Below are 26521 nucleotides of genomic sequence, written 5' to 3' on the forward strand. Positions count from 1 at the left end.
GTGATGCTCTCAGCAACCGTGGGTCAATATTAATAGTAGAAGAAAAATGAAAGAAAAATATGTAGTATCCCACTCTAGCTTTCCATTTTATTGCTCTATATTTTATAAAGCATGACACAATCTCTTTGTATGATAGCCAATGAAACACACTCTACTCTAAAGATAGAAATTTGTTTATTTTATTTTTTAAAATTATCCACATATTTAAAATCCACTTTCATTTTTGCTATTTTAAAATAGATGGGTATGATTATCATTTTCATTTATTTTCAAAGTTTCAGATTTTTACCCATGATGACTTTATTATTAACACACACACACACACACACACACGCACACACACACAGACAACCAAAAAAGGGATCTATTAAGTATATCTGCTACCACAAGCAAAATACAAATAGAACTGTAATTACATCAGATTAGATCTTTTTCCCCCAGTAATTCAGACAACAGTCTAAGTCAACTTATCCTAGCATATATTTACCTATTCCCTTTCATAAGTTTTATATCAGGAATCTATGCAACATTACAGATACATTTTTCTTTTCTTTTCCCCAGTTTGTGCATGAAATATTAGACTGTAAGGAAAAAGGGAAACAGGAATTGAGGAATTGATATAAGGAGGATGAAGTAACATGTGCAAATCTTTGCAAGAAAGAAAACGAAATATCTCTAAGCTTGGTCTCCCTTGCTTCCAATTAATCACCAATACTAAGAGCTAGAGCTAAGACTTTAGGGGTGGGATATATACAAACATACACATGCATACATGCAAATATTGTTTATATGTTTGTTCTTGAAATATTTAATTCTTGATGACTATTGTGAAGCTAGCTAATTAAACAAAAGCCTTGCAACTCATGCTTTGCTCGTAGAATATGAACTAGATCATATGATCATTTTATGATCCAATTCATGATTTTCAGATACTCATTTTTAACAAATACCAGGATTTTATGTGTATATTTTAAGCAAAATATTTATCATATAGTAAGAGAGCTAAGTGCTTCTTCTTTGATTCATTTATCTATTATGTCTCCTAAAAAAAGCACTGTTATCTATTATTTTTACTAAGTAATTGTTAAAACACTATGGGGGCTAAATGATAGGATGTAAATTTATTAAGTTATTTTATTCTCTATATTTGTATTTCTATTCTCTAACTTAGTACCTGGCATCCAATGGGTACTTAATAAATACTTGTTGATTACTTATTAATCTGAAGTATATTCACAGTTTCACTTTAACTCACTGAATTTCTTTGTCCCTTCTATGTGTGTATGTTGATAGAGGGGAAGATAGCTCCACTCCTCACCAATATTTTCATTATTATCTCATACATACATACTCTTCCTCCTTTCCTTTCTCTTTCCTTTTCTCCCTCCCTCTTTCTTTTTTTTTCCTCCCTCCCTCTCCCTCTCTTTCTCTCCCTTCCTCCCACTTCCCCCTCCCCTTTTTTTCCTCTCTCACAAATATTACTTTCTTTCTCTTTTTAAGTCTACTTCCTAGACCCATAAATAGATGAAAAGAGGACCCTAGAATTGAGAATCATGTTCTAGACTGTTATGGTTTGGGTATCTCCACTTTTTTTAGAATGTTTTATGTAGGCTCTCATATTTTAAAGTATACATTCTTAACTTTGTTTTGTGCCCATTTGGAATTCTACTGAAGTCCATAGACCTCTTATTATTTCTTTTTAATTTCTTAAATGAAGTTAATGAAAATAAAAATGTAATTCTTTTCATCATCAAAATTCATGCAGTCTACCCCCTCAGTAGAGATAGATTCCTAAATTCACCACATGAAATCTCTCTGTGTAGTTTTTGTGAGTTGGTGCACTCTGTTAAGAAATCCTGCATTAAAGTAAAAAAAAAAAAAAGTAGTCTTTCAGAAACTTATTTTATTTGGCTGTTTGGAATTGGATTCAGTAAGTGGAATACAGCCTCACAGGCTTCAGAACTATATGAACTGAGGGCAGCTAGGTGATGGTATAGTGGACAAAGCACCAGCCTTGAAGTCAGGAGTACCTGAGTTCAAATCTGACCCCAGATACTTAATACTTCCTAGCTGTGTGACCCTGGGAAGTCACTTATCCCCAATTGCCTCAGCAAAAGAAAAAAAAAAAACTTTATGAACTGAGGCAAATCACTTAAATTCTTTCACTTCAGTTTCATTATCTGTAAAATTTGAATAATAATAGTGCCTATTTCATGGGGTTTTGAGGACCTAATGAAATAATATATGTAAAGTACTTTGCAAAGTTTCATGTGCTATAAAAAAGCTCACTACAACTATTTTAATTGTCATATGTTTGTCTCCTGCTCAAAAATTTCAGTGACTCCCACATGGTAATTTAAATTATACTCAATGTGGCTGTCATCTACTTTTTTCTAACTTCATTTCATCCTATTTCATTTCATTTTATATTGTAGGCAGGATATAGTAGTAGGTATTCCCTGTACTTGACACTCAATTTTTTACCACTATGCAATAGCATAAGATCTCTCACATTAGCAGATTTTTAGATTCTTTGTCAATATAATATGAATATATCCTAACCTTAGAGGAACATTATGTACACCTAATAAAAATTAACAACAAAATGTAAACATCTTGAGGGAAGAAACTGTTTTGTATTTTCTTCGTTTCCTCTGTACTTTGTACCGTATCTTTTATGTAAGTACATTAGCATATAAAAGTTGTTTGATGAATGAATTACAAACATTTATTTAAGAAATATCTTAATTTTTAAATTTTTTTTCTTTTACATGTTTTTTTTTCTGATGTATTTTTCCAAGGGGAAAGAGAAAGGACAACAAAATAAAGAATTAATAATTTCATATTGAAAACAGACTAAATTCATAAATTAAAAAACTTTATAATTTCATATTCACTAATACAAATAATGTCATCACTGGTAAAAGTTGAAAGGAATAAATGGAAATTTTTTGAGTGTATATGTTTTGTGAATGCTGGTTTTTGAAAAATCAAAGATGATATTATTTTAAAAAATAGTGACTAGCACATTTAGCAAAGTGCCTAAGCAGAACAACTTGATTAATGTTGATTGATCAGTTACACAAAATATGGAGCATCAGTATTTAGTTTGCTAAATATTACTAACAAATAGCAAATAAGAAAGATAATATGGCACAAATATAATTTTTGAATATGAAGGAGATGGATTTAATGACTTCTAAGGTCAATTCATACTATAAATCCAAGATCTTATGATTCCTGGCAGAAATCTATGAATTAAACAAAAATAAAGATAATTAGCATGTCTATAAAGAATAGAGTAGTTCATTTCAGCAATACCATGTTCACAAAACATAACTGAACTCATTGCTTCTGTTTTGACATACTTGAAAGAGTCTAAAAGAAATAGAATTATCTTTATGCTTTAGTCTCTAACTTCTAAGTAATTTTCTGTAAAGACTTCAGCTGTCTCTTTTACAATCTGTCATATTTCACAATGATGCTCCTTGCTGAGTTAATGAGGTAAATCCAGCAAGAATATTGAGTCTTTGGCAAAATATGATATTTGAACAGGTAACTTTCAGCTATTTTTTCTAGAGTTTTGAGAGGCCTAGACATATTTTCTATGGATCCAAAAATTGGGGAGTTAGCATCTCTTCCTTATAGTATTTTATTCATTTTTGTTTGTTTAGGTGTAACACTGGAGTCAGATTCCTGCCTTGATCCAGGGATCCCTGTGAATGGTCATCGCCATGGTAATAATTTTGGAATCAGGTCTACAGTGACTTTCAGTTGTGATCCAGGATACACATTAAGTGATGAGGAGCCACTTGTATGTGAAAGAAACCATCAGTGGAATCATGCATTGCCAAGTTGTGATGGTAGGTAAAGCCTATCCCCTTTCCCCCCAAAAAAGTAGGACAGAAAGAAATCGATTTATCTAATATAAAGTTCTGAAAGAATAAGCAAAGGGACAAGAATAGGGATGAAACTGTGATTTCACTGATATAAGAAACATTTATTTGAGGAAATTCCTTTTACCAAAGCAGGTTTGTACTTTCTCTTACAGTCAGAGCCAATTAGACTATGACTTATCTAGAGTCATATAGCCAGTATGTTTCAGTGGCAGAACTGGAACCTTCCTTATCAGAGTTTCATGCCCAATTCTCTAACCACTCTGCCATGACAAATCTGGAAGCATTTATTTATTTAGCATGTGAACAAAAAATCTTGCTTTACATGTTAACCTAACTATGTTTCCCCTTTAATAGATATTTACATTGTAAAATAAATTGTACTATTAAAACTTTCTATGGCACAATTTTCTCCAATAGGCATAAGAATTCTAGGAAAAATGCAAAGTACAATGTATTTTGAATTGGAAGACTTGGTTTAGAATCCTAGATCTCTTACCTGTGTGACACTAGGCAAGTGATTTCCTTTCTTTAAGTGTCAGTTTCTTCATCTGAAGAATTTAGCCAAATGATTTAAGTCTGTTAGTATTCAACATAAAAAAAAAAAAATTGGCAATCCTCACTTTATAACATTTAGCTAACAATGACTCACATTAAAAGTTCTCTAACCAGTTGTATTCATAGTACTTGGTCCACAAGCTTTCTGTGTTGTTTCAACTTCTATGCCCCTATCCCTCCTACTGCAGGTTCGTTGTGACCTCTTTTAATTTGCACAGGTCTGTTCCCTACATTCCTCCTAATTCCCATTCTCTCTCATAGGGTAAGGGATTTCTTTACCTATTTTTTCATTATCTCCAGTTTATCTTCCTCCCTTGTATACTCTTTTAAGTAAAGGCAAATTAAATGTTATGTGGAATTATTTTTCTATACTATTGTGCTTTTTTAGTGCATGGTTATATCAGTTATAGTTAATTGAATATGATATTCACTTTTAAAAGTTGGGTATTGTATAATCGGAATCTGAGGGCTTGATAAAAATAGAAAATAGTTGGAGAATTATGAACAGATGTTATCTATCTTCAGAAATTCTCCACTGAATATCATTTCCCTCTCTTAAAATTATCATCACAGATGTGGCTCTTTTCAACAATGAGAATATTCAAACCAGTTCCAATTGTTCAGTGATGAAGAGAGCCATCTACACCCAGAGAGAGGACCATGGGAACTGAATGTGGTTCATAACATAACATTTTCACTCTTTTTGTTGTTGCTTTTTAGCATTTTTTCCTCCTTCTTCTTCTTCTTCTTCTTCTTCCTCCTCCTCCTCTTCCTCCTCCTCCTCTTCTCCTCCTCTTCCTCCTTCCTCCTCCTCCTCCTTCTCCTCCTCTTCCTCCTCCTCCTTCCTCCTCCTCCTCTCCTCTTCCTCCTTCCTCCTTCCTCCTCCTCCTCTTCCTCCTCTCCTCCTCCTCCTCCTCCTCTTCCTCCTTCCTCCTTCCTCCTCCTCCTCTTCCTCCTTCCTCCTTCTTCCTTCTCCTCCTCCTCCTTCCTCCTTCCTCCTTCTCCTCCTCCTCCTCCCTCCTCCTTCTCCTCTTCCCTCCTCCTCCTCCTCCTCCTCCTCTTCCTCCTTTTTCTTCTTCTTCTTCTTCCTCTTCACTGGTTTGATTTGGTTTTTCTTGTGCAGCACAATAATTGTATAAATATTTATGCATATATATTAGATTTAACATATATTCCTACCATGTTTAACAAACTACTTGTCATCTAGAGGAAGGTGTGGGGGAAGGGGGAGAAAATTGGAAGCTTTAATAAAAAAGATAAATAAATAAAATGATCACCACTAGCATCTAAATATCCCACAAACAAGATTTTAATTGGGTATGATGGCAGGAAATAACTAACAACTTAGAAAGAGATAGAAAGGGAAAGAGTAAAGAAAAGAAGAAAATAAACATGTGTTAAGTGCTTATTGGGTACCAAGTACAATGTTAGATATAAATGCAAGCAAAAAAAATAGCCATTGCTTTCTAATAAGATACAGGTTACAAAAGAAACTGAGACAAAATCAGAGATCGAGAGCTTATTTAAAATAAGTGTTAATTGTTTAGCTGCTAAATGTCAAATGGATACATTGTTCTGGATTTAGTAATGCGAATGTAAAATAAGGTATCATAACCATCCAGCCCTTAGTTTGGATCTTTGATTTTGTTGGCTTGGGGAACTCTAGGTTGAGGAAACATTTTCCACTAAAGCAGCTTGCAATTTAAATCTTAGTTTCTTATAGCACCAAAAGATTAAGTAACTTTCTTGCCTAAGACTCAGCCAGTGTGTGTTAGACTCAAATCTTGAATCCAGGTTTTTTGGCTTTGAAAATAGCTTTCTATCAATACATCTTGCTGTATAATAATCATAATGTAATCATAATATTTTCATTCATTAAAGTTGAAATTGCATCATCTAAAGCTTTAACATGAGATTTATTTGGGATTTGAGTTATCTGTCTCTTCATATAAGTCTTTAGCCAAGTCTTGTGCCTGGCACAAGTTTTTAAATTATATTTCTCCATGTTAAAAAAAAAAGGAGAATAAAAATAGAATTAACAAATACTCACTTGTGCTACAAATCTCTGGGTCACAGATTTCTCATATGTAAAGTAAGAGGACTGGACCAGCTGACCTTTAAGTTTATTTGCAGCTCTAAATCTATATTGCCATATACTATTACAAGGACCCAAACTTTCAAATTTCAAGCAAAATAATGGTCCCTAAATCACTTTTGTAGTACACATGGGCAGTGTTTATTAAAATCCTTTGCAGTGGGGGCAGCGAGGTGGCATGGTAGATAGAGCACCAATCCCGAGGTCAGGAGAACCTGAATTCAAATGTGATTTCAGATACTTAACACTTACCTGGACTCTGGACAAGACACTTACCTCCAATTGCCTCAAGAAAAAAAAGAAAGAAAGAAAGAAAGAAAGAAAGAGAAAAAAAATCCTTTGTAGTAGAAATCTAACTTTTTGTTTACAGAACTTTAGAAATATAAATGAGTTAACCTAGATGATAAAATAAAACAAAATACCTATCTATTAACTATTGCTAGCTTTTGCCTTCCTAAACAGCTAAGAATTCTCTTTCAACGTTGCATTTATTAATCTTTTCAAACATTATGCCCTTCACTGATAATAGCTAAACTAAAGTAGCAAAGTTGGAGAAGTCTTTGCATGATACTTTGTTTTGCTACATCTTTTTTATTTGATAAATTGATGAAAGTTCCATTTGGATTTCTTTTTTTCTTCTTACTTTGTTCATCCATTATCTCTTCTTCCTCTGTCAACAAGCTATCTTTTATCCTGTCATATAAAACCTTGATATCATTCCCTCAATTTGTTACATACAATTAGTATATAGTTCATAAAGTACTATTACATTATCAACCAATATCTTTGTTTTGAATTCAGAAAAATTTGAATTTGATTGAGATTATTCTTTCCTGTCATTTGCAACCTCATTATATCATGTCAAAAAGTCATATGATAGATACCAGCCCTGAAGTCAGGATGGCCTGAATTCAAATCAGGCCTCAGACACTTAACACTTCTAACTGTGTGACCCTGGACAAGTCACTTAACCCCAATTGCCTCAGCAATAATAATAATCATAATAAAATAAAATAAAGTCATATGATAAGAAAAATTTTGTAATTCCTCCCCAAACTAAGAGAAGTTAAAGAATATATGAAAAGAAAAAAACATATACTTATTATTCAAAAAAAATATGGAATTACTTTTAAAGGACATAAAGGAATTGATTTCTCAGTTTCTCTACTGGGCTAAAACTTGAAATTAAAAATAAAATAATTCCTAAGGTTATGACTGGAAAAGACTAAGACATATAAACTGTGAAAAAATAAATAATCATTAATTCAATTTTACAAAGATTTTGGGGAGTATTCATCTGAGTGCTTTTTCCATGACAGGCCAAACACTAAATTATTTTACAACATCAACATCTATAATTTTGAAATCCTACCTGTTGTAGATATTGGTAGACATAATAATCAAATGACCAATTGAATTTTTATCTTTCCTTTTAGATATATAAGAGATAACAGAGAAAGCAACATACCATGGTTAAGTGAGTTCTTAATCTACATGCTAATAAATAGATGCTGTTGTTACTTTATCAACCAAGCAATTGAGAAAGATTTATTAACATTCTATGTTCCAGATATTATGCTAAGCCCTGAGGACCTAAATTTTAAAATGAAATAGTCTTTACCCTTAAAGGGCTTATATTCCACTGGAAAATAAACATTTACACTTAAATGAAAATTTAAAATATAAATAAGTAAATAAAATATGTAAAGAAAAACTACATATTATATTGACCTGGGTTCGTGTTCTCTCTTTAACTAATACTGGCTATGGGACCCTGGGCCAGTTATTTTAACTTCTCAATGCTTCAGGCAATTTTTAAAAAATTAAGAATGATCCTTTTGAAGATTTTATTGTGCCAATGAATCATATTTCTGTTCAAAAAAATTTTAAGGAAAAAATATATACACCTTCATGTCAAGAGATTAATACATCAAGACTACAAGGATGCCCATAGTAATGACATGCATTTTTCTCCCTTTATTTAAGTGAAATTTAAGCTGAATATAGTTTATCAGAAGACTAAATCTCAAAATTTTGCAACAAATGAACTTGTTTGTATGATGTTTTCTCCAAACATTGGCTATCTGTGAAAAAATTCTAGTTTTCTTCATTATTTTGAATTTTACATGGAATATTTCTGACTCCTGAAACAGCTAAAAATGGAAACAGACTTTTAATAGCTGAAGAAATAACAAGTCTTCCTCTTTAGATATGAATATATTATAAAGATTGCTACTTTGAGACACTCAATTCTCTCTCCTTTTTCACCTTTTCATTGAGAATGTACAAACAAAACACCTGCTGAAGCAGAGTCACAGTTATTTTGATCTTAGACTTTTCCTGAAGACTTGTGAAAGAAGGAAAGCTCAGATTCTTCCCATGGTGTTTTAGAGTTGTTTGCTAAGAAAAAAAAAATCATTATTTCTTTCAACTTGGGAAGCATCTGAAAGTCATCACTTTATCTCATCACTTGATATATTTTTATAATGGCCTGAAAAAGCAAATGATACAATGCTATCTTAAAACTCTGATTTGGAACAAGCCTATCCTAATCTATATTTATGCATATGTAATGCCCCAGTAGTCTTGTCAGGCAAGGTTAACTATTAAATATGCTACTTTAGTTCCCTCTTTGTTTTTCTTTCCACATGGTGCCATGGAATTTTGCATTTTGAGCCAGAGATTTTGGGTTCAAATCTTGACTCTGCCACTATTACCTCTGTGACCTTGGTCAAATTAATTAGCCTCTCTTGGCATTAGTTTCTTCAGCTATAAAATCAAAGATTAGGGCTAGATAGCTTCAAAAATCCTTTCTAGCTCCAAATCTATGATCTGTAGTCTATGAATGCTTATTAACCTTAGAGTCAGTACTATCATTGTTAGGAATGAATTATTTACCATTTTATGTGTGGTATATTACTATTATCTCTTTAGATAGATTTCTTTCAGTAACTAGGATATTTTGTTGTTGTTTTTTTTTTTTTTTTTTTATAAAATGACAGTCCTCATAGTTCTAGCTACATATTAGGTGTTTCATATTTTTGATTGACTTTACTGATGTTATTTTTAAAGAATTTTTTAAAAAGTTGACTGTAAACAAATGATTCCATAATGACCAACTATATACTTGATATCCAATACAAGTGGCAGTATAATGCAACTAGTACTGACATGCCTCTGACCATAAATGTGTAACACTACTGTCTCTGACAATAGATGTGTGACACTTAAGTCATTTAATCTTTCTGGGTCTGTGTTTCTTCATTACTAAAAATGGAAATTATAGAAAAGTTTTAAGAACAAAAAAAAATTACAGTTATGTGGAAAGAGGAAGAATTTGTCCATATGTAAAGAAAACAATCATCCAAATTATTAAAGCTTTTATAAATTAGAAGTATACTAGGGAAGGTCATGAATACCCCTTTAGTTAAGGTAAATATAAAAGCTAGAGGATATATTTTTCAGACATTTTCAGCCAAACACTTATAAATAGTACTAGATATTATCTGTGGGGTTTTTTTTAGCTTTGAAATTCCATGAAGATAAACAAGCACTTGATAAGAATCTTGGAAGAAAAGTATCTACTTAGATATAGGTTTGACTAGATTGAGGATTAGCAACCTAGAGCTGAAAGGAATAAACCTCAGATATTATCTAATCTGGAGATATCAAGTTCATTTCCTTCTGACACATGCAGCCTGCAAATTTTTCTAATACAATATGTGGGTTGTAGGTATCGATTTTTATTTGAGTTTGATACTATTAGTCCAATTCATCCCTAAAAAATCAAAAATGATTGGTCCAAATTAAAAAAAAGGTAGCAAGTGTAACAACATGCATTCTAACCCAAAATTTACAGACTTCTGATTCAGAACCCTTTCTACTATATCAAAAGCATCTAATGACTATTAGAAGGGCTTTACAATTCTCACAATTTTTTTTTTTTTTTTTTTTCTGAGGCAATTAGGATTAAATGACTTGCCCAGGGTCACACAACTAGGAAGTATTAAGTGTCTGAGGTCACATTTGAACTCAGATCCTCCTGATTTCAGGGCTGGTTCTCTATCCATTGTACCACCTAGCTAACTGGCTCAATTCTAACAGTTTTTAATTAAATTAAAATTTAATTTTAATAATTTTTCTCTCCTTAGAGAATTGTAATCTAGGGATAGGGATCTATGACTAAAATAGAAGGATTTAACCTATCATACCTTGTATATGTGACTAATAAGAGCTTCTGTTAGGATTGTTTATGTTTTTTTTTTCTCTCTTCTTATACCAACCTATCAAATACCAAACTCAGTTTAAGCAGGAGTTTCTCCAAGTAGTTAGCATTTAGCCAAAGTGATTGATTAGTCTGAATCTCCCAATATTACAATATCATGAATAATATAACTTTACTATCTGTGTTTGTGTAAAAGATAATCTGATATACATTAGTAAATAAACTAAAATAAATTTTTCATAGAACTCTTTTTGTGTATTCAATTTGAAAACAAGTGAATAAAACTACCACATTGATCTTAAGGTAAACTGCCTTTAGATATAGATGAGCCCAATATTCCATGCAAATATACATTATGATGAGATCTCTTTAAAAGGGGCAGTTATCTTTAAAAGATAACTATTATCTTTGTAATAGTTAGAAAAAATTAATAATAATTATGGGACACATTGAGATTTTATACAGCATTTATTTAGGGCATTCAAAATAAAGCACAAAATCTTCACCCTAGAATTTAAAGCCCTGCCTAATATGGCTCTCAACTACTTTTACATCCATATTTAAAATCTTTTTTCTTTTATATATTCTTCATGCCTTTTCATATGGCCTGTTAAGTTATTCTCATAATTTGAGATAGTCTGTCTTTTGCTTCTGTGCTATTGTTTAGTGGTCCTTCATGTCTGAAATGCAATCCCTCCTTATCTCTACTTTATGGTATCAAATAAAAAAAATCTATATGTACATATATGAATATGGCTACATATACATATATCTAAATGACTTATTTTGCAAAGCTCAAAGCACTATATAAAAATATGAGTTGTCAGATCATAGAATGTAAGTAGTAAGAGTTTAGAGAGGATTTCATTTAATTTTTTTGTCCCTGTACACCTAGTAATAAGCAAAGTGGGTGGGTTATGCACAGTAGATACTAAATAAAGTCTTGTTAAAGTGAAGACTGGATTTGGGAAGCAAGAGAATCCATCATCATATATTCCTTAGTCTTTTTTTTCTTTTTTCCTTTGTTACTATTTGAAATTTCATTCTTGTAAATATACGAACCACTTTCTCAAAAAGAGCCTTCTGTTACACATTGAATCTGTTCTACCTCATTAGGAAATTTTTAAGTGAGGGAAAGTTTTTAACAAACCTGATTTTTACAATGGTTGGGGATTTTGCATGAATTCAGAATCTATAATATGAAGCAGCTAGGCGGCACAGTGCATAGTGTGCCGGGTCTGGAGTCAGAAAGTTTCATCTTCCCGAGTTGAAATCAAATCTTATTAGTTATGTTACCTTCAGCAAGTCATTAAATGCTTTTTCTTTCATTTCCTTATCTGTAAATAAGCTGGAAAAAAGGAAATGGTAAACCACTCTAATATCTTTATCAAAAAATCCCCAAAGACAATAGTCCATGGGGGGTCACAAAAAGTCAGACATGACTGAATGACTGAATAAGAAGAATCTACAATAGCTTCAGTTAGCCATCACTGAGTTGCCTATGCTAGCTATATCATCATTATTTTGCATCTAGTCCCTTGATACCAAATGTATTACCATTTTGGCTTTAAGTGGAACAAAAGACATATGAGCAAGATAGGCCTGTCTTGAAAAATCCATTGCTTTTTATAGTGAAACAAAGTTATGAGAATTTATTCTACTATTTGATGTGGGAATACACAGATGACCTGTGATTTCTTCATAGTAGGGAAATTAAGTAATAGAGGTTTTAATCTAGCCATGTCCTAGCATTAGGGAGTTGCCTTGGTGCATAGAGAGTAAGCGATTTGCCATTATGCATAGCAAATAATCTCCAAGGTAGAAATTCAAGGTAGATCTTCCTTATTCAGAACACAGAATTCCATCCTCTGGGCCATCTCTCATGATTTTTGTGCAGTGTTTAGGGGAAAATACCAAAATTATATTAAAAAGTAATCAATAAATAATAGACAAGTCTACTGACCATATAGCATAGCCATTTTTAATGATTAATGATTAGGTTGATCTATAAACAATTCAAGAATTGGGAAATCAGAATGATAGTGCAAAACTGTCTCTAGTTTTAAGTGTTACAGAAGGAAAAGAAACCTTTGCAAGTATCTTTTCTTTTCAAATATACTTTTTTTTCAACTGCCTGAATATCAGAATCTTCTCCAAATTGTCCCTGCTCTTAGTACACTGACAAAAATTTCCAGATGCCCTTGGCTCTCCTTCTGATATTCTCTATTCTGTGTGCTTTGCTCCTCTGTGCTAAAGGCATCTTCTGAAGGGGAGTGAGAGGAGTCAAATATTAGGAATAGAAAAGAGAAATTATAGCCTTAAGGATATCACAAAATGTAACTGTTATTTGAAAAATTTCCTAGAATGGATTAATTTGGGTTGGAAGAACTAAATTAAATTCAAATTACATACAAATGTATGTGTGGCCCTCCTTTCTGAAATGTCCATAGGAAATGTCTTCACATAAACAATTTTAGTATATAAAATACTGACCAAAAGTATATTAGATTTTTCATTCCTTCCTAATAAACTGCATCCTTAACTGTTTATGTCCCAACTAACTTAAAAAAAAAAAAAAAAAAACAAATACACAAAAAAGTAGTCCTCCTTTTCCACCAATTATACCATTTTAATAAGGAGAACTTGGTGTATTTCTGGGAAGGAAGGTAGGTCCCTGTATGTGCCAAAATGTTTGTGGCAGCCTTGTTTGTAGTGGCTAGAAACTGGAAATTGACTGGATGTCCATCAATTGGAGAATGGCTGAGTAAATTGTGGTATATGAATGTTATGGAATATTATTGTTCTGTAAGAAATGACCAGCAGGATGAATACAGAGAGGCTTGGAGAGACTTACATGAACTGATGCTAAGTGAAATGAGCAGAACCAGGAGATCATTATACACTTCAACAACGATATTGTATGAGGATGTATTCTGATGGAAGTGGATTTCTTTGACAAAGAGACCTAACTGAGTTTCAATTGATAAATGATGGACAGAAGCAGCTACACCCAAAGAAAGAACACTGGGAAACGAATGTGAACTATCTGAATCTTTGTTTTTCTTCCTGGGTTATTTTTACCTTCTGAATCCAATTCTCCCTGTGCAACAAGAGAACTGTTTGGTTCTGCAAACATATATTGTATCTAGGATATACTGCAACATATCTAACATATATAGGACTGCTTGCCATCTAGGGGAGGGGGTGGAGGGAGGGAGGGGAAAAATCGGAACAGAAACGAGTGCAAGGGATAATGTTGTAAAAAAATTACCCTGGCATGGATTCTGTCAATATAAAGTTATTATTAAATAAAAAACAAATAAATAAATAAATAAATTTTAAAAAAACAAAAAACAAAAAAAAGAAGATACCTTAAAACCAAAAAAAAAAAAAAAAAAAAAAAAGGAAGGTAGGTCCCCATTCTAGTGGATGTGTCTTCTTGTCTGAATTTCCATATTTGGAAATATGTATATTTCCAAATATGTAATAATGGGAAAAGAAGTTAATCCCTCTGCATCAATTATAAGGACTCTTTACTGCCATATGGAAAGACCACACTAAATGATAATTAAAACAGTTTTCAAGTGCAACTTTTATAGTATGTGTATGTGTATGTATGTGAAAAAACTGTGTGTGTGTGTCTGTATGTATAGGTAAGTGCAAGTGTTTAATAGAATACCAAATGGTTTAGAAATTAGTACATCAGGAATGGGTTAGACATATTGTGTATATATAATATGTGCTTTGAATAAAAGTTTTTGTCTAATTATGTCTCATTATTTAGAAAAGGCTCCAATCACATATCAACATGGCATGTTCCTTAAATATTAAATAGTAAGGAAGGAAGAAAGTTAAGGAGGAAGGGAAGAAGGAGAAAGGGAGGGAAAGATGGAAGACGAAGGGAAGGAGATAAGAAGAGAAAAGCAATTATTAAGAATTTACTATGTGCCAAGTTCTATATTAAATGCTAGAGAAGCTATAAATATCAAAACAAACACATTCTCTGCCCTCAAGGAGTTCACATTTTTTTTAAATTTTATTTTATTTAATAATAACTTTATATTGACAGAATCCATGCCAGGGTAATTTTTTTTACAACATTATCCCTTGCACTTGTTTCTGTTCCGATTTTTCCCCTCCTTCCCTCCACCCCCTTCCCTAGATGGCAAGCAGTCCTATATATGTTAGATATATTGCAGTATATCCTAGATACAATATATGTTTGCAGAACCAAACAGTTCTCTTGTTGCACAGGGAGAATTGGATTCAGAAAGTAAAAATAATCTGGGAAGAAAAACAAAGATGCAGATAGTTCACATTCATTTCCCAGTGTTCTTTCTTTGGGTGTAGCTGCTTCTGTCCATCATTTATCAATTGAAACTCAGTTAGGTCTCTTTGTCAAAGAAGTCCACTTCCATCAGAATATATCCTCATACAATATGGTTGTCGAAGTGTATAATGATCTCCTGGTTCTGCTCATTTCACTTAGCATCAGTTCATGTAAGTCTCGCCAAGCCTCTCTGTATTCAAGGGAGTTCACATTTTAATGCAAGAAAGAACACACAAAAGTAGCCAGGAAGGAGCATTTTAATTTAGTTTTGGGGAATATGAGTGGTGCTATTAGTAGATTAATATACTTTAGCCAAGAACAATGCCAGAGCTCATGTGATCATTTTTCAAGAATCCAGAACTGAATGGTTGAGAAATAGTAGTGAAGGATAACCTAGTAGCCTCCATGTGATTGTAGCTGAGGTTGTAGATGAGGTAGAAAGACAGAAAGGAAGGGAGTGAAATAAGGTTAAGACTTTTCCTAAAATAGTGTTCCAAAGGAAGTATTCAACAATTAGGAAAGCAAGACTCCTGACCATAATCTCTGGCCTTGGCATTGAAGATGCTGCTGTGAAGAAGTTGAGACAGAAAGGGATAAATAAATATCATACTATTTATGAATGATGATATAAGTCAATTGAAATTTGAGTTACCTTAGTCAAATCACCACTGCCAAAAATATCAATATATTATCAGGCTGGAATCTCTCCTTCCTTTTACTTTCACTTACCAGTTTTATAACATAGACATTTGCTCCTTCATGGCTCTCCTTTACAATATGTGCACATTTTAAAAACTAAGACTATTAATAGCTTTCTAAAAATCATTCTCAGGAATATCTAAAGTTGTGTCTCACTATGGATAAATCTATGGTTTGAGTGTTTAGTGGGGAATAAGTTCCATGATTTTCTAGTTGATATTCTTCTCCATGAGAGTGTACTTCCAGAGTACCTTCCCTTGATTTATACTGATTCTCTGGTAGAGGATTTTAGGATATAAACAAAAAAGCAACTAAAAAACTCCATCTATTTTCATAAATCTCATTTTGGACAGATAAAAAGTTATTTGAGTATGATAGCTACTAATTTTGAATTTTATATTTATTTTGTTTATCCTAGAAGAAAATACATAGTTGCTAATATTGGAAATTGCAAGAGATGATACTGATGAGTGCCTAGGATCATAGAGGGTATTTTGTGTTCTAATAAATTTTATGTGATCTTTTGCTTTTGTTTGATATTTTGATTTGTTTATAATCATATTTTGTTAACCTAGACTAGCTTAATAAGTTTTATTGAGGATAACTATATAATTTCATGCATGAATTTCCTGTCTTATTTAAATAATACTTGTGATGGACCTGTAGATGCTGATTACTAAATTCAAAGCACTGTTGAAAAAAAAAATGAAAATCTTCCAGATGGCATCTTTTTCAGTGGCAGTTTCTCTATGCTCAAAAAGGAAATCTAAATGTATAGACTCATTAAGTCATACAATCTTGGACTTTTTTCTAAACTCTTTCCAAAATTAGAAAAGGATAAAATCTTAAGATTAGCTAGTACATATTCTTCATCTTATAGTTAAAGAAATTGGAGCTGACAGTGGTTAAATGCCTTTTCCAAAGTCTCATTACTAATAATTAGTATAACCAATATTAGAACCCAGGAATTGGAATCCTAATTCAATGTTCTTTTACTCAATAAAATCAAGCCATATTAACAAGCATTTATTAAGCAGCATATAATTTCTGGTCACTGTGCTAAGCTCTACTAATACAAAAACAAAAAAAAACAAAAAAACAGCAAAACCAGTCCCTACTCTCAAAAATCTTATGATCTAAAATTGAGATAACATGCAAACAAATATGTACAAATAAGATATATAGGAAAATTGGAAGTAATCAAAAAAGAGAAATCATTAGAATTAAGAAATGTCAGAAAGGCTTCTTACTGAATGTAGAATTTTAGTTAAGATTTGAAGAAAAACAGAAAGGTAGAGGATAAATATGAGGAGTGTGATAAAGAAAGCATTCTAGTCATATAAGACAGTTAGTGAAAATGTAAAGAAGTAGGATTTATGTTTTTCAAAGAAAACCGAGGTCAGTGAGACTGGATTATAAAGTATACAGTTGTGAGCAAGGTGTAGGAATGCAAAGACAGAAAGCATATAGAGGATGTTATTTTTGGTCCTGATGAAAATAGAGAACACTAGACTTTATTGAGGTTTGGATTATATGAGAAGAACTGGGCTTTAGGAGGATCATTTTAGTAGCTGAATGAATGATGAACTAAATTGAGTAAGACTTGAGATAGCTATATTAATAAATTATTGCAATAATCCTGAACTGACATGATAAGGATTTTAATAGCTTAATTACAGTGTCAGAAGAAACAAAGATCTAAATAATGGTAATATTATAATCCACAGAATTTTACAATTGATTAAATATGAATGATGAAAGACATTGAGGAGATAGATTGTGTGCTTAGATAACTGGAAGAATGATGGTGCCCTCAACATAAGTAGGAAATTTGTGAAGGAGAGAAGAGGCATTTGGTGGGGGAGAGGGATAAAATGAGTTCAGTTTGGGTATTTTGAGGTTAAGACTATAGTCTATATAGTTCTGGTTGTCTAGTAGATAATTGGAAAGGCGGGACTAGAGATCTTGGGAGAAAATTTAAGACTATGTAAACACTTTGAAAATTATCTGTATAGAAATGATTATTGAATGCATGGATTCAGTGAGCACCAAGTGAAATAGGCAGGAAGAAAAAAAAAAAGAGATTTTAGAACAAAACCTTGGGAAATAACCAGCAATAACAGACATAATCTGTATAAAGATCCAGCAAAAGAGACTGAGGTCAGACAGGAAAAAACACAGGAGAAAGCATTATCATCAATCAAGAAACATTTCTTTTTTAACTTTAATTTTAACTTTAATTAATTTTAATTAACTTTAACTTTAATTAACATTGCCTTATGAATCATACTGGGAGAGAAAAATCAGAGCAAAAGGGAAAATACAAGGGAGAGATGAAAAAAAAAAATAAAACAGAAAAAAGAAATGAACATAGCATGTGTTAATTTACATTCAGTCTCCATAGTTCTTTTTCTGGATGTGGATAGCATTTTCTGTCCAAAGGCTATTGGTATTGCTTTAAATCACCGCAAATCACTTAGAAGAACCAAGTTTTTCATAGCTGATCATCAGATATTCTTGCTGTTATGGTCTACAATGCCTTCCTGTTTCTGCTTGTTTCCCTTAGCATCAGTTCATGTAAATCTTTCCATGTCTTTCTATAATCAGTTTGGTTGTCATTTTTTATAGAACAATAATAGTCTATTACCTTTATATACTACAACTTGTTTAGCATTCCCCAATTGATAGGTATCTAGTCATTTTCCAATTCTTTGTTACCTCAAAAGAGCTGCTACAAACATTTTTGCATATATGGATGCTTTTCCTTCCTTTACTATGGGTAATGGTGCTGTTGGGTCAAAGGGTATGCACAGAATTATAGCCATTTGTATATAATTCCAGATTGTTCTACAGAATGGTTGGATCATTTCACAACTATTTCATCAATGCATTAGTATCCCAGCTTTCCCATATCCTCTCCAACATTTATCATTTTCTTTTCCTATCATCTTAGCCAATCTGAGAAATATGAGGTGCTATCTCAAAGTTGTTTTAATTTGCATTTCTTTAATCAATAGTGATTTAGAGCATATTTTCATATACCGTAGACAGCTTTCATTTTGTCATCTGAAAATTGTCTGTTCATATTCTTTAACCATTTATCCATAAGGGATTAATTTGTATTCTTAGAAATTTTATACAGTTCTTTACATACTTGAGAAATGAGGCCTTTTTCAGAAATACTGCCTGCAAAAATGTTTTTCCACTTCTGTACTTCCCTTTTAATCTTATTTCTGTTGGTTTTGTTTGTGCAAAACCTCTCTAATTTGATATAATCAAAGTTGTCCATTTTGCCTTTCATAATGTTCTCTAGTTCTTCTTTGGTCATAAATGTCTCCCTTCTCTAAAGATTTGATAGGTAAATTATCCCTTGGTCTCCTAATTTGTTTATGGTATCATTATGCCAAATCAAATATCCATTTTGACCTTATTTTGGTCAAATGGGTTTTGAGATGTATATCTAAGCCAGGTTTTTGACCTATTATTTTTCAGTTTTCCCAGCAATTTTTGTCAAATAGTGAATTCTTATTCCAGAAGCTGGAGTATGGGGGTATATCAAATACTAGATTATTATAGGCTATATTGTGTATGTGTAACTAATGTATTCCACTGATCCATGTCTCTATTTCTTAGCCAGTACCAAAATGATTTTGATGACTGCTGCTTTGTAATATAGTTTTAGGTTTGGTACTGCTAAGCCAGTATCCTTTCTAATTTTTTTCCATTAATTCCCTTGATAGTCTTAATCTTTTGTTCTTCCAGATGAATTTTGTTACTATTTTTTCCAATTTCATAAAATAATGTTTTGGCAGTTTGATTGATATGGCTCTGAACAAGTAAACCAATTTAGGCAGAATTATCATTCTAATTATATTAGTTTGGCCTAGCTATAAACAATGGATATTTTCCCAATTATTTAGATCTGACTTTGTGTGAGAAACATTTTGTAGTTGTGTTCTTATAGAGCACAGGCAGACCCCCAGTTATTTTATTTTGTCTACAGTAATTTGTCTACAGTAATTTTAAATGGAATTTCTCTATCTCTTTCTGATGAGTTTTGTCAGTAATACGTAGAAATTCTGATGATTTGTGTGAGTTTATTTTGCATCCTACAACTTTAGCTTTAGCAAAGCTGTGGTTTTTAGATAACTTTCGAGAATTCTTTAAGTATATCCTCATATCATCTGCAAAGAGTCACAGGTTTATTTTCTTGTTATCTATTTTAATTCCTTTGATTTCTTTTTCTTTTCTTATTGCCAAAGTCAACATTTCTAGTACAATGCTGAATGATGTGTTAATGGGCATCCTTTTTTCACCCTTGATCTTATTGTGAATGCACATGGCTTCTCTTTATTACAAATGATTCTTGCTGTTGGTATCTATTTAAAACTGCTTATTATTTTAAGAAAAGCTCCCTTTATCCCTATGCTCTATTTTTAATAAGAATGGGTGCTGAGTTTTGTCAAAGGCTTTTTTTTTTTTTTTTTTTTTTTTTTGCTTCTCTTGAGATTATCATATGATATCTGTTGGTTTGTTTGATATGGTCAATGGTGACAATAATTTTCCTGATATTGAACTAGCCTTGCATTCCTAGTATAAATCCCTCTTAATCATAGTTATCCTGCTAATAAGTTGCTGTAATCTCTTTACTAATATTTTATTTAAAATTTTTGTATCAATATCCATTAGGAGATTGGTCTGTAATTTTCTTTATCTGTTTTGGCTTTCCCTAGTTTAAGTATCAATGTTATATATGTGTCACAGAAGGAATTTGGTAGGACTCATTACATATTTTTCCAAATAATTTAGCAAGTATTGGAATTAATTTTTCTTTAAATGTTTGGTAGAATTCACTTGTAAATCCCTCTGACCTTGGAGATTTTTTTCTTAGGGAATTCATTGATACCTTGATAAATTTCTTTTTCTAAAATGAAACTAGTTAATAATTTTTTCTTCTGTTAACCTGAGCAATTGATATTTTTAAAAATATTCATCCATTTCAGTTAGATTGTCACATCTATGCTGTGGAGAGTTTGGCAAAATAGCTTCTAATTATTGCTTTAATTTCTTTTTCATTGTTTGTAAAGTACATCCTTTTCATTTTTGATGTTGATTTATTTTTTTCTTTCTTTTTCCTGATCAAATTAATCAAAGTTTATCCATTTTGATGAGTTTTTCATAAAACCAACTCTTAGTTTTATTTATTAGTTCAATAGTTTTCATAGTTTCTATTTTATTAATCTCTTTTGAATTTTAGAATTTCTAATTTGGTATTTAATTGGAGATTTTTAATTTGTTCTGTTTCTAATTATTTTTAATATGCATGCCCAGTTCATTGATCTCTTTTTCTGTTAATTAATGTAGTTGTTTAGAGATATAAAATTTCCCCTAAGAACTGTTTTGGCTGCATCCCTTAGGTTTTGGTATGTTATCTCATTATTGTCATTCACTTGAATGAAATTATGGATTATTTCTGTGATTTTTTGTTTAACCCACTCATTCTTTAGAATTAGATTTGTTTTTAGTCTATCTTTCCTTGGCCCTTTATTGAATATAATTTTATTGTATTATGGTCTGAAGAGTAAATATTTACTATTTCTTGCCTTTTTGCATTTGAATTTGAGGTTTCTATGTCCTAATATGTGGTCAATTTTTGTGTAAATGCCATGGACTGCCAAGAAAAAAGTGTTTTCCTTTCTGTCCCTATTCAGTTTTCTCCAGAGGTCCATCAGATCTAGGTTTTCTGTGATTCTGTGAATCTCCCTAGCTTCTTTCTTGTTTATTTTGTGGTTAGACTTATCTGATTCTCAGAGGGAAAGGTTGAGGTGCCTTACTAGAATAGTTTTTCTATCTATTGTCTATTGTTAATTCTTGCTTGTAACCCTAGGTTCTTTGCTTTTAGTAATATGGTATTCCAGGTCCTCCAATCCATTTCTACTGTTTCTCCTTGATATTTGAATTGTTTTTGTCTGGCAGTTTGCAGTATTTTTTCCTTGAAGTTGTAGTTTTGGAGTTTTGCAAAATTGCTCCTTTGGGTTTTCCTTGTGAGATAGATACCTTTCTGAAGGTGATCTATGGATTCTTTCAATCTATATTTTCCCTTCTGTTTGTAGATGCTGGGCAATTTAATGGTCTCTTGTAGAATGTTATCTGAGCTCTTTTTTTGGTCATGGCAATAATTTTTAAATTGTGCTGGCTGTGTTTTCCAGGTTGGCTGGCTATTTTTCCAATGAAGTATTTAACATATATATATATATATTTACTTTGATTAATTCTTGCTGCCTCACAAAGTCATTAGCTTCCATTTTCCCTGTTCTAGGTTTTAATCTGTGATTTTCTTCAGTTAGTTTTTAATATCTTTTTTCCCCAATTTGATTATTTCTATTGTTTGAGGAATTGCTTTCTTCAGACAATATTTTTCTTTCCTTTTTCCAAGCTGTTGACTCTCTCATGCATATTTCTTATTTCCTTTCTCATTTTTTTCTTCCTCTTTTATTTGTCTTTTAAAGTCTTTTATAAGCACTTCTAAGAAGTCTCATTGGGCTTACGACCAATTCATAGCAACCTTTAAGATTTACTCTGTGGACATTCTGCCCTTGTCTGAGTTTGTGTTTTGATCTGCCCTGTCACCATAATAGCTTTCTGTGGTCTAGTTCTTTTCTGTGTCTTGCTCATTTTCTTTCCTTTTCTTTTGGTATTTTCTTTTATCTTTTATTTTTTTTTTTACTTTTATAGTTGAGCTCTTCTCCTGGGTAAAGGGAGAATTGTTCCAAGCTTCTTCTGAAGGTCTGTGCCTTGGCTTTGAGCACAGGGGTCTCTTAAGTTTATAGAGGGTAGCTTTACCTATTATTTTCAGGAGACAGCTGGTTTCCCAGAGTTTGCCTTGTGAACCTGGACTAGAAGCTACCCCACTGATTTGCTCCTCTACTGAGCCAAAACAAAGGTTCTTAATTGATTTGCTGTGATTAAGACCCTCTCATTGACTTTCCCAGATTCTACCTGATCTGGGCTGAATATACTTTTCACCCCAGTGAGATTGACCTTTCTTGAAATTTTTGCAGTCTATCTTGAGCTCGAGTGTTTTTATTCTGTTAGACTATCTCCAGAAGCTTGGTTTCATGTAATTTTCGAGGAAAACTAGAAGAGCTTGAGCAGCTTTCTTACTTTACTCTGCCATCTTGGTTCTATCCCCAAAAGTCCAAGAAACATTTAATAAATAACTATTATGTTTGAGATTCTATGGCATTTTCTGGATATACAAAACAATTCCTGTTCTCTAGAACCCAGATTAAGTCCCAAATAGGGACATTCATAACTGAATGTGGAGGTCAGGAGATTATGATTTATTATTAGTAAACAGTTGATTTGTATGGCCATTTTTTATACCTATATACCTGATGTCACATAAATACTTTGAGTTTTAATGGAATTTATGTATTTTTCAGTTTTACTCCACTTCATTGTCTTCTAAAATTAGCCTTTTTATCAGCCCATATTCCACATGTAATATTTTATTATAGGTTGCTCTTCTATTGCTAAGGAAGGACCACAGAAACCAGCTTCTCTAGAAAAAACAGCCTGACTAGTATAATTTGCATAAATGTGTATAAATTTTAATTTGGGCTCAGGTTTACAGTTTTTTTTTTTCTATTTGTGTCCTATATTTTATATAACCATTCAGAAATTCCTGAAGGAGTTGGTCTATTGTAAGAAATCAACATAGAAATCAACATAAAGTTGATTTATCCTCTTTTGACTATAATTAACATTATTCACTATTCACTATTTTTAATATTTTGGCAAGCTGGAAAACATTCTTAAAATCCTATATGCCGTAACTAGTTATCAAGCTCCATTTGACTGACATTTTTGTTTTCTTACATCCAGCTCTTTGTGGAGGCTACATTCATGGGAAGAGTGGAACTGTACTTTCACCAGGGTTTCCTGATTTCTATCCAAACTCTCTAAATTGTACTTGGACTATTGAAGTGTCTCATGGAAAAGGTAAGAAGCAAATAATGTGTTGCAAATATGTTAACAAAATCATACAAAATGAAAACATGCTGTGGGCAAAATGAAATAAAAACATTTGCTAATCTGTGAAATAAGAAGACAATTTAATTTTCTGTAATAAATATATTTTACTTGCATGGTTTTGCTTTTGTAATTAAACTTTATTTGCCAAAATTTATAGATAGATAGAATATATATATGTGTGTGTGTGTATATATATGTATATATATATATACATATATATACACACACATATATATATACACACACACACACACACATATATATATATATATATATATATATATATATATATATATATACACACACATATATATGAGAGAGAGTATTCCTTAAACAATCAGTGCCTGAAGAAAGAGTGAATGTGTGAATGTATTATTTGGTACTGAAGTTGTCAGATACCTGAGATTCATGCAGATTAATAAGAGAGACTGAAGAAAAGAAAACTAAACTACTAAAATGGAAAGGAAAAAAGAAATAGGGCAAAAAAGAAATAGGTACAAGGGTTATTTAAAGAATAATTCAATATCTATATTCACAGAACTAAATAATATCTAGGCAGACCTAGCACATTACTTTTCATAATATTAATCCATAAATATTTGAGCTGAGTTGAATTAAATTGAGAAGTATCAACTAAAAGCTTGCCACCATACAGCAGTCTTTGAGCTATTGTCCTCTGAGAGAAAATCATAAAAGAATAGCCTTAAAATTCTCTTGATCTTACTCAGAAAATGTTACTAGTTTTTAAAGGATCTTCGGTATTACATCATACTATAGTGGGTTCGTGTTAAAGTGTGAATATGTCATCAAGGAAAATGAAAATTATGAAGAAATATTGAGATAAATATGTAAAGATAAAAAACTCCAAAATTTTTCATTTCAGTGCTTTAATTATTTTACATTTTTGTTTAGTAAAAAAGAAAAAGCTCTGATAGTATATGGCATGCAAATATATGAGATAATAAAATATAATTTTTCCTTTATTTTAGGAAAAACATATCTTTTATATATAACAACTGAAATCAGACTTAAAATGAACATGCATTCAGTGATAAAAATGTAAACTTTGGGGTCCTAAGAACAAGTTTACAAAATGGAATCCTTAGATTTTTTTTAAGTGAAAATCAAAAAGGATGCCTGTATCCTTTTTTGAGTTTTACCTAGCCTTTTCCTCCTGGAAATTCAAATGTTCTCACACAGACAAATATTCAAAATTATATTAATTTGTTGATCCATCAAAGGCTAGGTGACATGATTTTGGCTTTCTGAAAAACGAACTTTTCTGAGAAGCCACTGACATGTTCCATTTTTGAACATCCTTTTACTCTTCTTGACTCCCATAGATAAATTTGACTTTGGAAATGTGGACTTTTTTTCATGATCAATCACTATAATTATAATAGTACTTCCTTTTCCCTAATCCCTGAACCTTCAGATTTACTTTTACCTACTATACATTTCACTCATGAATCCCTGAAGTTACTCTAACAGCAGAAGGAATTATTCATTAGAACACGATTCTTTCAAAGTAAGAAAATAATACCAACATACCTATCCAGACCAAGTAGAAGAGAAGGGTATTTGACAAAGATCGATAGCAGTGCTGTTCTTTTTTTTTTTTTTTTTCTGTTGCAAAAAGGCTCTTGTGAAAGGTTTGTTTATCCTATGAGGAGAAAGATCACTGGCATAGGTATTGATCATGACTAGTGGAAAAGAGATTGAGAAGGAGAAAGGATAGAAAGAGAAAAGAGGCAGGGTTTTTTTTTTTTCTTTCTTTCTTTTTTTTTCATCTTGGTCTTTGTATCTATTTGGCTAGAGTCAGGAAGATTCTTTCTCTTTAGTTCAAATCTAGCCTCAGACACATAAATGGTGTGATACTGGGCAAGTCACTTCACCCCATTTGCCACTTTTCCCATCTGTAAAATGAGCAGAAGGAAATGGCTAATCACTCCAGTTATCTTTGCCAACAAAACCCCAACTGGGATCACAAAAAATTAGACATAAGTGAAATGACTGAATAACAACAAAAACTATTGTAATCATAATTTTTGCAGTTAAAATTTATACTTTTTTGGTAAGGCAAATTATTATTATGTTCACGCTGCAGTATAGATATAATCAAGCAATAAACAGTTTGTTGAATAAACATTTGTTAATTACCTACTTTGTGTCAAACACTGTACTAGGTTCTAAAAAAGAGAAAAACAAAAATGAAATATTCCCTACCCTCAAGCAGCTTTCATTCTACTGAGGGCAAACAACATATATTAGATAAATGTGCATATATGTGTATGCTTGCATGTGTGCACCCATGGAAAGCATCATGTTACAATGAATCTTTGTCTCTTCATTTCTCTCCATCTTTTTCCCCCTTTGGTCCATAAAGGTGTTCAAATGATTTTTCACACTTTTCACCTGGAAAGCTCTCATGATTATCTGCTGATTACAGAAGATGGAAGTTTCACAGAACCCGTTGCTAGACTTACTGGTTCTGTTCTACCTCACACAATTAAAGCTGGTCTATTTGGAAACTTCACTGCACAACTTCGATTTATATCAGATTTCTCAATTTCTTATGAAGGCTTTAATATCACATTTTCAGGTAAGATGAACTGTTCTCTATGTCAACCTTTGCCCTTGAGGTCCTATGGTTGTCCTCTCTGGGGATAATTGAAGTTGAA

At 32.0% G+C, this 26521-nt stretch overlaps 1 protein-coding gene across 1 annotated transcript in view; it reads left to right on the plus strand.

Annotated features, from left to right (window-relative positions):
• The window catches only part of CSMD1 (CUB and Sushi multiple domains 1), a 2716069-nt gene that overhangs the window by 2120363 nt on the left and 569185 nt on the right, over positions 1–26521 (plus strand). Inside the window, exons 18-20 of the mRNA XM_051975995.1 lie at positions 3675–3863; positions 23691–23807; positions 26227–26442. Of these exons, the coding sequence (XP_051831955.1) occupies positions 3675–3863; positions 23691–23807; positions 26227–26442 (522 nt within the window). The remainder of the gene's footprint in view (positions 1–3674; positions 3864–23690; positions 23808–26226; positions 26443–26521) is intronic.

Source organism: Antechinus flavipes, chromosome 2 (genome assembly GCF_016432865.1).
Source record: "Antechinus flavipes isolate AdamAnt ecotype Samford, QLD, Australia chromosome 2, AdamAnt_v2, whole genome shotgun sequence".
Lineage (NCBI taxonomy): Eukaryota > Metazoa > Chordata > Mammalia > Dasyuromorphia > Dasyuridae > Antechinus > Antechinus flavipes.